This window comes from Gopherus evgoodei, chromosome 1, assembly GCF_007399415.2.
Source record: "Gopherus evgoodei ecotype Sinaloan lineage chromosome 1, rGopEvg1_v1.p, whole genome shotgun sequence".
Lineage (NCBI taxonomy): Eukaryota > Metazoa > Chordata > Testudines > Testudinidae > Gopherus > Gopherus evgoodei.
In genome coordinates, this window is record NC_044322.1 from 38504614 (window position 1) to 38520417 (window position 15804).

General features: G+C 44.0%; 1 protein-coding gene across 3 annotated transcripts in view; it reads left to right on the forward strand.

Moving 5' to 3' along the window:
- Positions 1-15804, forward strand: part of SGCG (sarcoglycan gamma) — a 204878-nt gene that overhangs the window by 91019 nt on the left and 98055 nt on the right. For all 3 annotated transcript variants that reach the window (XM_030562005.1, XM_030562022.1, XM_030562014.1), the window contains exon 4: positions 10604-10691. In XM_030562005.1, the coding sequence (XP_030417865.1) occupies positions 10604-10691 (88 nt within the window). The remainder of the gene's footprint in view (positions 1-10603; positions 10692-15804) is intronic.

Sequence of the window (15804 nt, forward strand, 5' to 3'; positions counted from 1 at the left end):
GAACTGAGTTACTGCAGAGAATTCCTTCTTGGGTGCTGGCTGGTGACTCTTGCCCACATGCTCAGGGTTTAGCTGATCGCCATATTTGGGGTCGGGAAGGAATTTTCCTCCAGGGCGGATTGGCAGGGGCCCTGGAGGTTTTTTCGCCTTCCCCTGCAGCGTGGGGCACGGGTCGCTTGCTGGTGGTTTCTCTGCAGCTTGAGGTCTTCAAACCAATTTTGAGGATTTCAATAACTCTGTCCTGGGTTAGGGGTTGTTATAAAATTGGATGGGTGGGGTTCTGTGGCCTGCCTTGTGCAGGAGGTCAGACTAGATGATCAGATTGGTCCCTTCTGACCTATGAGTCTATGAGTCTATGAGTTTTATTACCTGCAAACAAAATAAAATCTTCATCAGGGCCAGATTCTGCCACTCACTCATACTGAGTAGCTTTAAGCCATCTTTGATTGTGAGTCACATAGAGATTCCAGCAAGTTTGAGTTGCTGAGAGAGAGCCCAAACATCTCCAAGAATGTTTATTTAAGCTTTGTTTTATCTTTCTGTGCAACAAATTTTTCCAATAGCATGAACAGCATCTTTTTAGATAGTGAAACTGCATTACTAAATCTGTATTTCTCTTTGTTTCATGTATTCTGTTTTCTGCTTTGCAGTCAAGGGAACATGATTTATGTGTTTAAATGTGAATCTTCTCAGAGATATTCTTCTTTGAGTAGTGCCCCTATGGGTGCTTCACTGTAGGTGTACTTGTGTCCCTACGTTGCTGATTGGAGAACTTTGGTAGTAGTGTCCTTTGGGCCCACACATGTGCTGTCTCTCCTCATGCAGAGCCACAAGGCTAGTCGGTGCACACAGGCTAACCCCTCTCGGTTCCTTCTCAACCTCCAGTGGCTAGAGATAAAGCCATTAGCAATCCATTAAGACTATTGTTCTCTTGGTTTACATACTTATAGTTAGTTAGCCTCCTAGTTACAGCTGTAGCTTTTTCTTTCTCCTTCTTTCTTATTTTACCCTTAAAAAAAGAAGAAAAAGAGACTTTATTTTCTTCCCATCTTTTTTCTCCCATCGGAGACCCTTCCCCTCAACAGGGTATGCACAGTTTGCGGGGCTTCAAAAAGTGCCACATTTGTAAAGAGATGATCCTAGTTGCAGATAAGCACTCTCAGTGTAGTCACTGCCTCAGGAAATGCCACATACAGTAGAAGTGTGGTCTTTGCCAACAACTCCAGCCAAGATCTCACAAACACAGAACTCCACCAGAAAATCATCTTCATGGAGGCAGCTCTCTAGCCCCAGTCACCTGGTAGACATGAGTCTTCCCCACAACCTTCTACATTTAAGGGATATGGGTTGAAGAAAAAGGCTGGGGACCCTCCTCAAAAATCATCTAAGAAGAGAGTGGGAAGTCCCTTAGTGAACCCCGATATAGCTGTAAGCAAGCACTATCTCATCGGATATCTTCAGCATCGCCGGGACCAAGACCATCTCAGTCTGGCACCCATCTTCTTGAAGACCAACAGCTACTGGTACCACTGACAGGCTCATGGACCCAATGGACATGGGCACTGAATCATTGGTACTTAATAACAAGAGCAAACACTCTAAAAAAGCCCTTCCAGTATGTGAGTCCACTTTGGTACTGCCAGAGATAGCTCGCCTGGCACCTAAGAGACAAGGTGCAGAAGGTCTCCATTCCCCATCCCCAGCACTGCCACCAATGCTGGGATGATCAGTACTGGCAGAATCTCACCATTTCAGAGACCTTTGCATGCTGGATCCTCACTTCATGGTACCAAGACCTCTGCCCTGATCTTCTACCAAGCACGAGAAGTATCCCCACTGCCATGCCATGCCCCTTCACTCTCTAGAAAGGGTTCAGAGAGTGAGCCAGAGGAGATAGTGTCACAATACTCCTCCCAAGCCCCTTTTGATGCTCACTACCAAGGATGTACCCACAGATGGCCCCATGACCACCACCAACATCTTAGTACTTCCACCTATGCGCGCCAACACTGAGCTCTATGCCACACCAATGGCCATATTGGGATCCTTGGGCGGCAGGGCCGGTGGAAGCACTAGGCAAGTTAGGCAGCTGCCTAGGGCGCCGAGATCTGGGGGGGGGCGCTGAAAAGCCGGTGCCTAAAAATAGACGTAGGCTGCAGATCGCAGACTGTAGGGAGGACGCAGATGAGAACTACGCTCCCAATGAATTGCTTTCCTGCCATTTACAAAGCCAGCGATTAGGGAAGTCCTTTGATTAAATCGCAGATTATAGGGAGGTGATAAGAATCATGCTTCCAATGAATTGCTCTCCAACTACTGCCATTTAGAAAGCCAGGGAAGTCCTTTGGTTAGAGCGCAGACTATAGGGAGGAGGAGGGGATGAGAATCACGCTCCCAGTGAATTGCTCTCCAACTCCTGTCTCCTGCCATTTAGAAAACCAAGGAAGTCCCAATTGCTCTCTGACTCCTGCCATGTGACGTCCTTTGATTGTGAATCAATAATTGTACAGATTGCTGTGTTGGTAGGTACATTATTACAGTACACTAGCTCCTCTGTCTTGTAGTAGATTGCACAGCAGCAGCCAGAAGGAGAGTGGAGCAGCTTGGGGCGGGAGGTGTAAGACCCCCTGCTGGGGCTAAGCTGTCAGAGTGGTGCAGCTGGGGCTGGCTTGCACGTGGCATGCTCCTCAGAGAGCGGACTGCAGGTTTTCCAGGGCAGAGGCTCTGCTCCCTGGGGAGAGAAGGAAGGGAGGCTGCAGCTGGCCGCAGCTCTGCAGGCTCTCTCACGTGGAGGGGCGGCTAGGCCGCTTTAATCCACCTCCCTACCCGCCAGCTTTCTATCCTCCTGACCCTACTTTGGTGTGAGGGCCACACACTCTCTGCCTCACAGTCCTTCCTGCCCCACCCCCCGCCAGAGCGAGAGTCCAGCATTTAACTCCCCAGCCCAGGCGCAGGATGGACTGGCGACATGTTCCCATTGCCCTGTTGCAATTGCACTGTGACTTGGCCCACTGCTGCATGCCAGGGACTGGAGAGGAGAGCGCCCATTTCACCTTGTGGCTCTTTGAATCCTACCCCATCTGCCACCCTGTCATAAACAGATAAGTAAGAGTTAATAGAACAAAAGTACTTCATATCTCTTTTGCCTGTAAAGGGTTAACAAGATCAGTGAGCCTGGCTGTCACCTGACCAGAGGACCAATCCGGACAGGATACTTTCAAATCTTGAGGGAGGGAAGTTTTTGTGTGTGCTGTCAGTTTTTGGTTGTTGTTCTCTCTGGGTTCTGAGAGTGACCAGATGTGCAACCAGGTTTCTCTCCAATCTCCCTGATACAGGTTCTTATAGATTCAGAATAGTGAGTACTAGGTAGATACGGTGAGTTAGGCTTATGTTTGTTTTCTTTATTTACAAATGTGTATTTGGCTGGAAGGAGTGCAAACGTGTATTTGGCTGGAAGGGTTTTAATTTGTAGTTGTATACTTAGGTTGGGAGGGTATTCCCAGTGTCTATAGCTGAAAGACCCTGTAACATATTCCATCTTAAACTTACAAAGATAATTTTTTACTGTTTTTTCTTTCTTTAATTAAAAGCTTTTCTTGTTTAAGAACCTGATTGTTTTTTTTATTCTGGTGAAACCTCAGGGGACTGGGTCAGGATCCACCAGGGAATTGGTGGGGAGAAAGGAGGGAAGGGGGAGAGGAAGATTAATTTTCTCTCTGTGTTAGGATTACTTTCTCTCTCAGGGAGAGGGAGAGAGAAGGAGGGGGGAAGGTGAATTTTCCTCTCTGTTTTGAGATTCAAGGAGTTTGAATCACAGTAATCTTCCAGGGTAACCCAGGGAGGGGAAGCCTGGGAGAGGCAACGGTGAGGGAAAGGGTTTACTTTCCTTGTGTTAAGATCCAGAGGGACTAGGTCTTGGGGTCCCCAAGCAAGGTTTTGGGGGGACCAGAGTGTACCAGGCACTGGAATTCCTGGTTGGTGGCAGCGCTACAAGTACTAAGCTGGTAATTGAACTTAGAGGAATTCATGCTGATACCCTATCTTTTGGACGCTAAGGTTCAGAGTGGGGGTTTATACCATGACACACCCCCAAACCCATTCTGCTCCCTTTGCACTCCCCAGCCAAACCTGAACCCCCACTGAGCAAACCCAGTCTGCTTCCCTTCCCCACCTAACACAATACCCTACTGATTTATAGAATCATAGATCATTAGGGTTGGAAGGGACCTCAGGAGGTCATCTAATTCAACCCCCTGCTCAAAGCAGGACCAATCCCCAAATGGCCCCCTCAAGGATTGAATTAACAACCCTGGGTTTAGAAGGGCCAATGCTCAAACCACTGAGCTATCCCTCCCCCAGACAACCCAGTCTGCTTCCCTTCCACTCCCCAACCAAACCCAATCTGCTTCCCTTCCCTACCTAACCCGATACCCCACTATGATGGAGTATCTGCCATTCTAAATTTTATTAATATCAATAATTCAATATTATAAAGGTAGAATAAAATATAGTAGATTTTGATATGGAAGAATGAAGGAAGGAAGTATAGGTGACCAAAAAGGTGTATTTCTGATTACAATCAACATTGCTTAATTTTAAGGAAAAGTCATCCTGATCTCTTAATGTTTATGTCACCTAGGGAAAGACATGCACAATGAGCTTATTCAGCTTCTATCCAATGCCATCAAACAAAAAATCCTAGCATCTGCTCATGCTGCAAAATACTTTTTGATCATTCTAGATTGTACACCAGATGCAGGCCACGTTGAACAAATGACCATAATCATTCAGTTTGTGGATAGGCCTACTTCAGAGACAAAGAATGAGACTGAATCAGATTCATAAAGGAACACTTCTTGGGATTTGTGTCGCTTATGGAGACAACTGGAGCTGTTATGACAGAAACTATTCTTCACCAGTTAGAAGAGATGTCACTGCCTATAAAAAACTTTTGTGGTCAATGGTACGATAATGGGAGCAATATGAAAGGGAAAGAAAATGGTGTCCGGCGAAGAATTTTGGATATTAATCCATGAGCCTTTTTCATTCCTTGCAGTCAGGGCTGGTGCAACCATTTAGGTGACTTAGGCAGTCGCCTAGGGCACTAGGATTTGGGGGGCGCCATTTTCTTCGGCAGCAACCGCAGCGGCCGGATCTTCAGCAGCCCCAGTCGCCACCGGCATTTAGGCAGAGGGAGCTGGGGCAGGGGAGCGTGGGGTGGGCTGCCTGCAGCAAGTAAGTAGGGGGGAGGTGCTCGGGGAGGAGGTGGGGCAGGGGTGAGCTGGGGCTCAGGGGGGTGCCTCAGGGTGGAGGTGGGGGATGGGGAGCTGCCACAGAGGGGGACGCCTCAGGGCGGAGGCAGGGAGCTGCTGCAGGAGGGGGTGCCTCAGGGCGAGGGTGCGGGGGCGGGAGGGCGCAAGGTGGAAGTTTCGCTTAGGGTGTGAAACATCCTTGGACCGGCCCTGTTGGACGGTGCATTGACAGCATGCCTCTTGAGCTTCAAGCTTTTCCTGAGAACCCTCCAGGCACACCCAGGCTGCAGCATATAAAGCTTTGGAACAGCCTCAAGAGATGGAGGAACAGGAAGCTGGTACTGAGGCAGAAGTGACACTGTGGACCATATCTTCCTCTTCTCCGGACAAAGGCATCACACCTCCATCTTTGGCAGACAAATTTTGTCTTTTCCAGGAGCTTGCAAAAAGGGTGGCAGGCACTCTCCATATACCATTGGAGGAAGTCAAGGATGCCTACCATCAGCTCCTTGACATCCTCCACTCTTCATCCTCCTCAAAGATTTCCCTGCTGATTAATGAAGCCATTTTAGACCCTGCAAAGACTATGTGGCAAATGCTAGCATCAGTGACACCAACCTGCAAGCAAGCAAACAAAAAATACTATGTCCCCACCAAGGAGTCTGAATTCCTATTTTCCCACCTGCCACCCAACTCCATCGTGGTGGATGCTGTCAGCTCCCACAGCTGACAACATCAGTCAAAGGCTACTCCCTATAATAGGGATTGGAAGCACCTTGATCTTTTCAGGCAGAAAAGCATATTCCTTGGCCACTCTACAGTGTCGCCAACTAGCAAACCCTCATGGCGAAATACAACTACATAAAGTACTCTCAACTAAATTACTTTGTTGAAAAGTTCGCAGAGACACATCATGACTCCTTTAAGGCGATTATCCAAGATGGCCATTTAGTGGCAAAGACATTGCTGTAATCTGCCCTGAACGTGGGGCTAGGTCCATTTCCAGAGCTGTGGTGATGCAACGAGTGTCATGGCTTCATTTGTCGGGATTCCTGAAAAAGGGAAGGTCCTTAACCATGGACTGCGCCTCTGAGGGCACAAAGCTCTTTGTCGAGAAGACTAACACTAACACCTCCCTTCATACCCTGAAGGACTTGAGGGCTACCCTCCGGTCACTGGATAGCTACATACTGGGACAAAAGAGATTATTTAGTCCCCAGTCCCAGCAAAGATCACAAGAGTCTTAGTACCATCCTCAGAGCCACTACGAGCCGCAAAGAAAGAAAGGGAAATTCCCTAAACACAAACCATCTGGCCTACGATCCTTGTCCTAGCCCTCTATGTCTACATACCACTTTGAGTTGAGACAAGTTGAGGCACTGTTAGACCATTCCCCCTGACTGACACAGCCTAGCATCATTCCACACCCATTTGGCCACTGAGTGGCAGCATACCACAGTGACTGGGACCAATTATTAAGATCCTAATAGACAGCATAGGCTGTATGTACTACATCAATTGGCAGTGGGGAGCCAGGTCGCCTTCCCTATGCACAGAGCAATGAGGTTATGGAATTGGTGCATCTCCCACAATCTTACACTGTTTGCAGCTTACCTCCCAGGCACACAAAACTCAATAGCAGAAAAGCTCAGTTGCAAAGTCCCACACAACTAATAGTGGGATATACACCCAACAGGATTTCATGACCTATTCAGACAATGGGGAATATTATCCACAGACCTGTTCATCACTTACCATGCTACTGCTCCAGAGGGGGATGAGACAGCACTTCCTGAACAATGCTCTCCTCCTCCCATGGGACAAGGACCTTCTCTATGTTTTCCCTACTGTTGAAGATCCTGCTGAAAATGAAAAGGGATGGAGCCCATGTCATTCTGATTGCTTCTTCTTTCAGAGACAGACCTGGTACTCTTACTTGTCACAGCTCATGATATGCCTGCTGATCTCCCTCCCTCCCATTCTACATCTCCTCTCACAGAACAAATGACATACCCTGCATCCCAACTTCGGGATTCTCCATCTCAAGGCATGGCTCCTTCTTGTTTCCAACACCTAGAAAGCTCCTGTTCAAGGGAGGTGCTGGAGGTTCTATTACACAGTAGAAAGTCCTCGTCTTGACGTAATTACCTGCAGAAATGGCCCAGCAAATCTCCCCAACCTCCGCAATTCTTCCACGTATTCTAGACTATGCTTTGACTCTTAAAAAAATCAGGATTATCCCTAAGGATTATTTTTGGGTCCAGCTAGCAGCTATAACAACTTTTCAATAACCTTTAGGCCTTCAGGGTATGCGCTGTTAACTAAAATGTGGCAATTACTTCAATAAGAAGGATTTCCAAACTGCAACCTGTTAGTTGACCCCTGCTATATCGTTTGTTATAAAGATACAATTTCTGTATTATTCCTCACACCTCATTCATCCAACACTCAGGAAACACTTCATGCTTTGTAGAGCTTTGGCAGTCTACCTTGACCACAGTAATGCATTCAGAACCTCTAATAGGCTTTTCATAGCCTAGGGCAAGAGAATCAAATGCCTACCAGTGTCAACTCAGTGTATATCACACTGGATCTCTGTCTGTGTCAAGCAATGCTATGATCTTGTGAAAGTCTTTCCTCCAGTGAGAGTAATAGCTCACTCCATCGGGGCCCAGTCCACTTCATCAGCCTTTCTGATCAGTATTCCCATAACAAATATATGTAAAGTGGCAATGAGGTCATCTGTATATACCTCTTTCAGACATTATGCCATCACTCAAGTCTCTTGTGACTATGCTAACTTTAGTAAATCCATGTTTCAGTCTCTCTTGGGATGATCCAAAGCCTCACCACTGTAAGGGAACTGCTACAGAGTCACCTAAAATGGAATGTATATTGTGGCAAATTGCCAGCACTATTATGATAGGTCTCACGCTTTCTCTTTTTTGGGGGGGTTTAGGGCACCATTTCTTGCCCCTGAATTGGAATATTAATTGTCCCACTAGTGTCCTTCAGGAGGGGAGTGAAGAGGGAGGGACCTAGGCCCACCCTCTACTCCAGGTCCTATCCCAGGGGCCCTGAGGATAGTGGTGAACTACTTGAACTGGCGGTTCCTTCCCCTGGGCTACTTCCCTTTCCTGCCCTTCAGCTTGTGGGGGGGCTTCCTGCCCTCCCTCTGCACAAGCCAGGTGCCCCTTACCTAGGGTCTTGGACTTCTTAGCCCACCGCAGCACTCCTCCAAACTTTCCTCTGCTTCCCTTCAAACTGTTCTCTGTTCCAACATCAACCTTCTCTGCTCTAACTTCTTCAAATTGTTCTCTGCTCCAATACCAATCCTTTCTGCTCCAACTCCCACTCTGTCTGATTGAAGCAGGGTTTTTTTTATCATGTGACTGACTGCAGGTGGTCTAATTGGCTTCAGGTGCTGTAATTGGCTTCAGGTGCTCTAGTTAATCTATAGCAAACTTTCTTCCCCTTACAGGGAATAAGGCTCCCTTCTAACCCTCTCCTGCTGCCCTCTGGCCATGCTGTATCACAATTTACTTGAAGGAAAAAAAGCCAACAGTTACTTACCTACAGTAGCTGGTTGTTTTTTTTTTTGGAGATGTGTTGTGCACATATAAATTCCACAATCCTTCCACCTGGCCTGTGACTTTGGTTAATATTTTCACAAGCAGAACAGAGAGGAAGATGACACACATGCCCCTTTTATGCTCTTGTCTGAGTGCATGAGGAGAGCAGGGGCACATGCATTCCCTCATGGTACTTCTGGCAAAAGTCTCTGACTCAAGAATACTGGGCACACACACACCTAAGGTGGAATGTATATGTGCATAAAACAGCTTGAAGAACAACAGTTATTGTAGGTAAGTTACCATTGTTTTTGAGTTTAAGGTCTGATTTTTTTTAAATCTTTTATTTATTGGTTAGTTGTTTTCAGGTTTTATTGTCTAACGCACTGAAGTGTGAAATAACTGTTGCTCCATTATTTGTCACCTGCTTGATTATGTGCCACCTTGACAAAATGGCTAACTTGACTCAGTGGGTTTGTTTTATTTACAATACAGTTATATTTCTACATTAAATGCAATGGATCATAACATTAGTGTTACACAGCTTTCATCATCATTCATTGTTTTTCACATGACCAGTTTTCTGTGGGAGTGCAGGAACTCTGGGACTCAAGTGCTAAACTTTTATCAAAAGATAGATTGCCAGCAATTGTATCTGTTGGGCTAATGTTATAGATTTTGATCACTTTAGGACTACACTTTTTAATTATGTTTGTGTATTTTGAATAAGGTTGTTTTTGTTTGTGTTTTAATTTAAAAAAAGTTCTAGAAAGAAGACAATAAATGATTCAAACCTATAGTGTTATGGCATTTCAACTGGAGACTTCATCGAAATTTTACCAAGTCATTGCAGCTATCAGGTTTTAATAGTTTCTTTCTCCTACAAGGAGGGAAAAATACATATTTTTTGTATGAATTGATTCCCATAAGATGGTATATTATTCTCAATGTGGTTCTCTAAGATTTTATATTGAATGTTTTGGGGAATTGATAATCACTTTGTACCACGTGCTGCCATTTCCAAATATATCTACCATATTTTCTGTTTTAGAGTGACCAAAAGTGGGGAATAGTCTGGGGAAAAAAGTGTGTGGGGTCATAAAAATACAATATTGACTTCCTCATCTACCTACACCGTCAGAAAAAGGGAGATTTGGAAGGAAAACATGGTGTAGTTATTTATGGATAACTGCCAGTCAGAGGTAATCCCAGCCACAAATTTGGGGGAAAAGGGAACTAGATTGGGGACTTTGGTTAGACTGATTATAGAGGTGGGGACCAGCTCCCAATCTGAATGTCTCCAAAATTAAAAGGGTATTTGAATCTAGGATTGTAATTTAGGTCCATCTCTGCTGTTCATCAGTGTGTTGAGTGCCTGTTCAAATAATTAGGTTTTCTGGTTTATGTTACATCTGTCAACTAAATGAGATCTCTAAACTCAAAAGATTAATTCAAACACTTCACTCTTTGGTATCAGAGGGGTAGCTGTGTTAGTCTGGATCTGTAAAAGCAGCAAAGAATCCTGTGGCACCTTATAGACTAACAGACGTTTTGGAGCATGAGCTTTTGTGCTCCAAAACGAAAGCTCATGCTCCAAAATGTCTGTTAGTCTATAAGGTGCCACAGGATTCTTTGCTGCTTTCACTCTTTGGCTGGTTTTCTATTCCAAAGGCTCTTTTAATAACTTTATTAATAATATATATGGCAATGATAAATTATATAAATTGTTTTGAAATCTATTTGTTCTGCTAAAACTGCAAATCTTTCTTGATACTGTAGGACTCATCACTACTTCTACAGTCTACTCATAATGTGACTGTGAATGCACGCAATTCAGATGGTGAAGTCACAGGCAGATTAAATGTGGGTAAGTCTAAATTATTTTCTTTTGTTTAGCATTTTGTATGGATTTTAATGAATATTTGTAAAGAGTTTTGAACATGTAAAGGTCAGTATACGTGCTAATTGTTCATTTGAATAGCCCACCTGCCACACAATATATACTAAGGTCATATTTCTCACTCACCAATTAATTGGTAACTCCATAAATGTATAAAGCATTTGTTTCCTGCAGGTTTTGACAGGAAAACCAAAGGTTTGGCTGTCTGTTTTTGTCTCACTGTCATTAGCTTTTTACAAAATTGTTTAAATGGTTCTACTTTTGTGTTTGTCTTTCACACTCTTTAATGGCTTTGTTTAAAGTAGGCAATTTAGGGGTGTAACTGACCGGAGGAAATAATATATATGCTTTTGCAGTTCATTGAAACAGTAGTGGGGGTATCAGCAGGAATTTGAGTGTGGTAAATTCAAATTTGACATGGTCTTGAGTGCTTGCCTTTACATTCACTACAATGGTGTATCATGCCTGAGGCAATTAACAGCTGTCCAAAGTAAACCTCCTCCTTCAAAGTGCTCTGGAGCAAATTAGGTAGAGTAAAATGCTTGAATTATGTCTATTTCTTCAAATTCTGGTGACTGCTGGATTATCTACACTACAAAAAACTCTAATATTGTTTTCCTTTTTGAAGTGTTGGTTCAATAATTTTTTTACTCTTCTTGAATATATTTTTTAGAAAGAATTATCATCTTATGTTGAGGAATCCAGAACTCCTTAAAAAGACAAGCATTCTTCTTTGAGTGTTTGTCCATATGTGTTTCACATTTCGTGCACATTCACCCCATGCATTCGAGTTTGGATTCTTTTGACCAGCAGTGGCTGTTGGGGCCATACCTGCATCCTACGTGGCCTAGTACTCCCCTACCCAAGAGCATAAAGGGTGTCATGACCCAAACACTCCCTTAGTTCTTTCTTACCACCTATTGCTATGAATAAAAACTTTGGCAGTATCTAACCCTCTCATTCACTGTGTGATTTATACTTTCTAGTATAAATAGTTCATGATCATTGTAGTTTTAGATTGTTAGTTAACAGTTTTAGACTTTTATTCTCCCTTTTAAAAAAAGTCCATATTGTTTTTCATTAGTTTTCCTAATGAGACTTTCCCAGTACCAGGTCCAGCACTTATGGATGGAAAAAAAAGTCTCCTAGGTTTAAACACTGCCCATCTTGTGGTATAGTAATGCTGCTTAATAATGGACCTATTGTGCCTGAGTAAAGGGTACATTCCTGACAAGTGTGCCATTTGAAAGTCATTCTGTAAGAGAACACAAAGGTAAGAGAGCTCACCGCATGCTATTTTTACTGGAGAGGTCTATACACCCCTCTTCAGATCCTTCTGCACCACGGCTCTTGGTACTGGCAACATTGGTACCCACCGCTGGGGTACTGATAGCTTCTGTCCACCTGTCTGTGGTAGTGACATTCTTAGTACCAACAGTTTACTCAATACTGGGTGATCTGACTGTCTCGGAATCACCACTTTTATCTTGGGTGAACATAACAATTTCAATACCAGCTAATACCCTACTACAGTGCCTAGTACCTTGGCGATACCAGCTAAGGGACACACTGAAGTTTTACCTGAGACCCCAGTTAAGACTGTTCCACCTCTAGGAGAGAAATAATTTTTCTCCTCTTAAGCTTTGGAGCATAGTAGGGATGCATTGCCAGCACACCCCACAGGTCCAGGTCTTTGATCCCTATGGTTCTGAAAAGGATTCAGAGGCACATTATTATAATGCTAGACCTAGAGGTTCTAAATGGTACACCTCCCATGGTATCTCCCCTTCTGGCCTCCTGCCCCATACCCTTACCATCTTCCTTGGCCATATTTGGCATCAGCTGCTTACGGACAGCCAGGAAGTCAGCTTTTGCAGCCCCATCCACAGTTAGGTCCCGCTCTCCACACAGATATAAAGCCAAAAAGATCAGGGCTCTGAGGAAGAGGATTTTCAGGCTGCTGTCAGATAATACCGTTGCCCGTTTCCTGTTCAACACTTGATAAGGCTGTGGTACAATTGTCATCAAGCATACAGCCAAATGATTATAAAACATTTCAAGAATCATTATGCTGGAAGGTGGACATTCTTGAAATTCCATTGGATGTTTTCCAGGAGAAATCCCTTAAAGCATATATACATCTCTGCCTGGACAGTTTGCAATGCCAAAAAATTATGGCCTGCTGGGAGCCAGTCAAAATCCTTAGGAAGACACGTGACGCTTACATCTGGCTGACAGCTACATCCAAAAGGGCTGATCAACAATATCAAGTTCCCTCCTGAGGATTTTAGCAGTTCTATATGCATCCCCTTCCTGAGTAATTAGTAGTAACAGGGGGACCAGACAACAGGGACCACCAAAATCTATGCCCCATGAAAAAGAACCTTAGAAACTTGGTTTATTCAGCTGCAAAAATTATTCTTCTGCCAGTCTGATTGCCAGTTATCAGTGTTTATTGGCAAAATACAATTGGACAAAATTTCACATGGCAACAGAGATAAATTCAAGTCTCTTGTCTCAGAGGGCTGACTCATGGCACACACTTCTCTCTGGGTTGTTCTTGATGTTTTGTACACAGTGGTAAGATCCGTGGCCACATCTTTTGCCATGAGGAAGTCCTCTTCGCTAAAATTGCCCTGAATGCCTAAAGAAGTACAAACAGCAATAGAGAACTTGCGTTTGAGGGATATGATTTGCTTAATATAAAGACTGATGAGGCCTTACATTCATTAAAAGATTCTCAAGCAATATTGAGCTCTTTAGATGTTTACACACCTACATCGAGAAGTAAGCAATCAGGTCACAACCATATTTGAGACAAACCTATTACTCAGAACAGAGATCATTAGAAGTTTCTAAGAAAAGACAGAGGACTTAGAGGAGGAGGCCATCAGCCTCCACTTTGCTGTCTGTTCATCTTGCTGTAACAAAATCAAGGAAATAAATTTGACTCTTATTGTACATCTTCTCCATTATTCTTCCATTACCTATCCACCCTTCATCCCCTCATTAGTTTTATTTTTGTGGGGCCTGGAACCTTATCACTATAGATCAGTGATACTCAGACTGAGGCTTGCAAGCAAGTGGCTCTTTAATGTGTCTCCTGTGGCTCTTTGCAGCACATGATATTAAAACACTGTATGATTTAAATATTAACCAGTCTAAGATATGAACCAATCAGGATGCTTTTACTATATTACTAACCAATTGTAGGTGATAAAATAATAATGCTTGGTCAGTCATTTTGCTGTGACAATTATATATAACCTCCCCATCATACTGTTTAAATATGAATATATATTGTACCATAGTAAATATAACAATGAATTTACACTACTATGGCTTTTTTGGGTAATGGGGGTCATTTATTTGTCTCCTGAACCACTGAGGTCTGAGTATCACGGCTATCGAGTTTCTAGAGATCATAGAGATAGGGTATTCCATACAATTGCAGATCTCTCTGCCCCTTTTCATGGGCCCCTATTGTAAGAGCTTGTTACATCAAGAAATGCAATCACCTCCAAGTCTCAGAGTAATGGAAGAAGTGCCTCAAGAATATAGGGGAAGGTTACTTTGTAATTCCAAAGCATCAGTGAGACTGGCACCCTATTATGAACTTGAAACACCTTCATCTGCAGATTCAAGTTCAGAGTGGTAATTGTGGCTTCTATAATTCCATCCCTAGATCCACAGGACTGATACACAGAAGCCCTGTTTTCATATAGCAATTGATCCTGCTCACAGAAAATACCTAAGGTTCAGGTGGGCAATTCCTATTCTTAATAGAGTTCTGCCCTTTGGGCTATCAACAGCACTGATGATATTTATCAAATAACTATTGGTAGTGGAAGCTTACCTGGGAAAACAGAGAGTCCAAATTTACTCCTACTGGGATGACTGGCTCATTCAAGGGACATCTCCACAACAGGTGACCAAATCTATTCACCAGATACTCCAATTTTTTTCCTTTCTAGGACTTTGCATCCCAAAAAGAGATGTTGGTATTACTACCTACCCAAAGGGAGCAGTGCTAAACTCCACCACAGAAAAGGCCTATCTGTTTCAGGACAAATTCAGCACCACAACTGGCACATGATAAATGTCTATAGCATTGGGGATCTCAAAGCATTATACAAGCCCTACTTAATCTTCACAATAGCTTGCAAGATTGTCCCTGTTTGTAAAATGGAGATAATGTTCACCTAATCTTGCAAGCTATTGTGAAGATTAAGTAGGGTTTGTAAAGTGCTTTGAGATCCGCAATGGAAGGTGCTATAGACATTTATCATGTTGCAGAAATGAATATCAGCCTCCAGAATATCTGCATGGAAAGTGACAAATAATGAAATGGCAACATTTCATATGATATTGGCAGGGATGGCTCCAGGCACCAGCTCACCAAGCGCGTGCCTGGGGCGGCAAGCCACGGGGGGCGCTCTGCTGGTTGCCGTGAGGGCGGCAGGCAGGTTGCCTTCGGCGACATGCCTGCGGAGGGTCCGCTGGTCCCGCGGCTTCGGCGGACCTCCCGCAGGTATGCCACCGAATCTGTGGGACCGGGGACCTCCCGCAGGCAAGCCGCCGAAGGCAGCCTGCCTGCCGTGCTTGGGGCGGCAAAATACCTAGAGCTTCCCCTGAATATTGGCAATGACCTGCTTAATATCAGAATTGTAGAAGTTGTAGTGTTTTGGGTTTTTTTTAATTTTGAATCAGTGAACATTCAGCTGTTCTGTGTTCAGTAAGTATCAGATGCTACAACCCTTGTTCCCACTAAGTAGCCCTTATTCACATAAAAACTTCCATTGAAGTAAACTGGACTACTCACATGAGTAAGTGCTACTTAGTGGAAGCAAGGGTTGCAGATTCTGATCCTGTATTCTGACACTGATATTAGTAAACAAATGATTTATAGTTGTTGGGGCGGGGGGAGTTTTAGAAATTGCTATTTTAAATGGCGCTGGCCTAAATTTTCAAAAGTGACTAGTGATTTTCAGTGTCCAACCTGAGATGGGTTAAAGGATATAATTCTGGGATGTATTAGCAGGAGTGTTGTAAGCAAAACACAAGCTCTACTCTGTGCTGA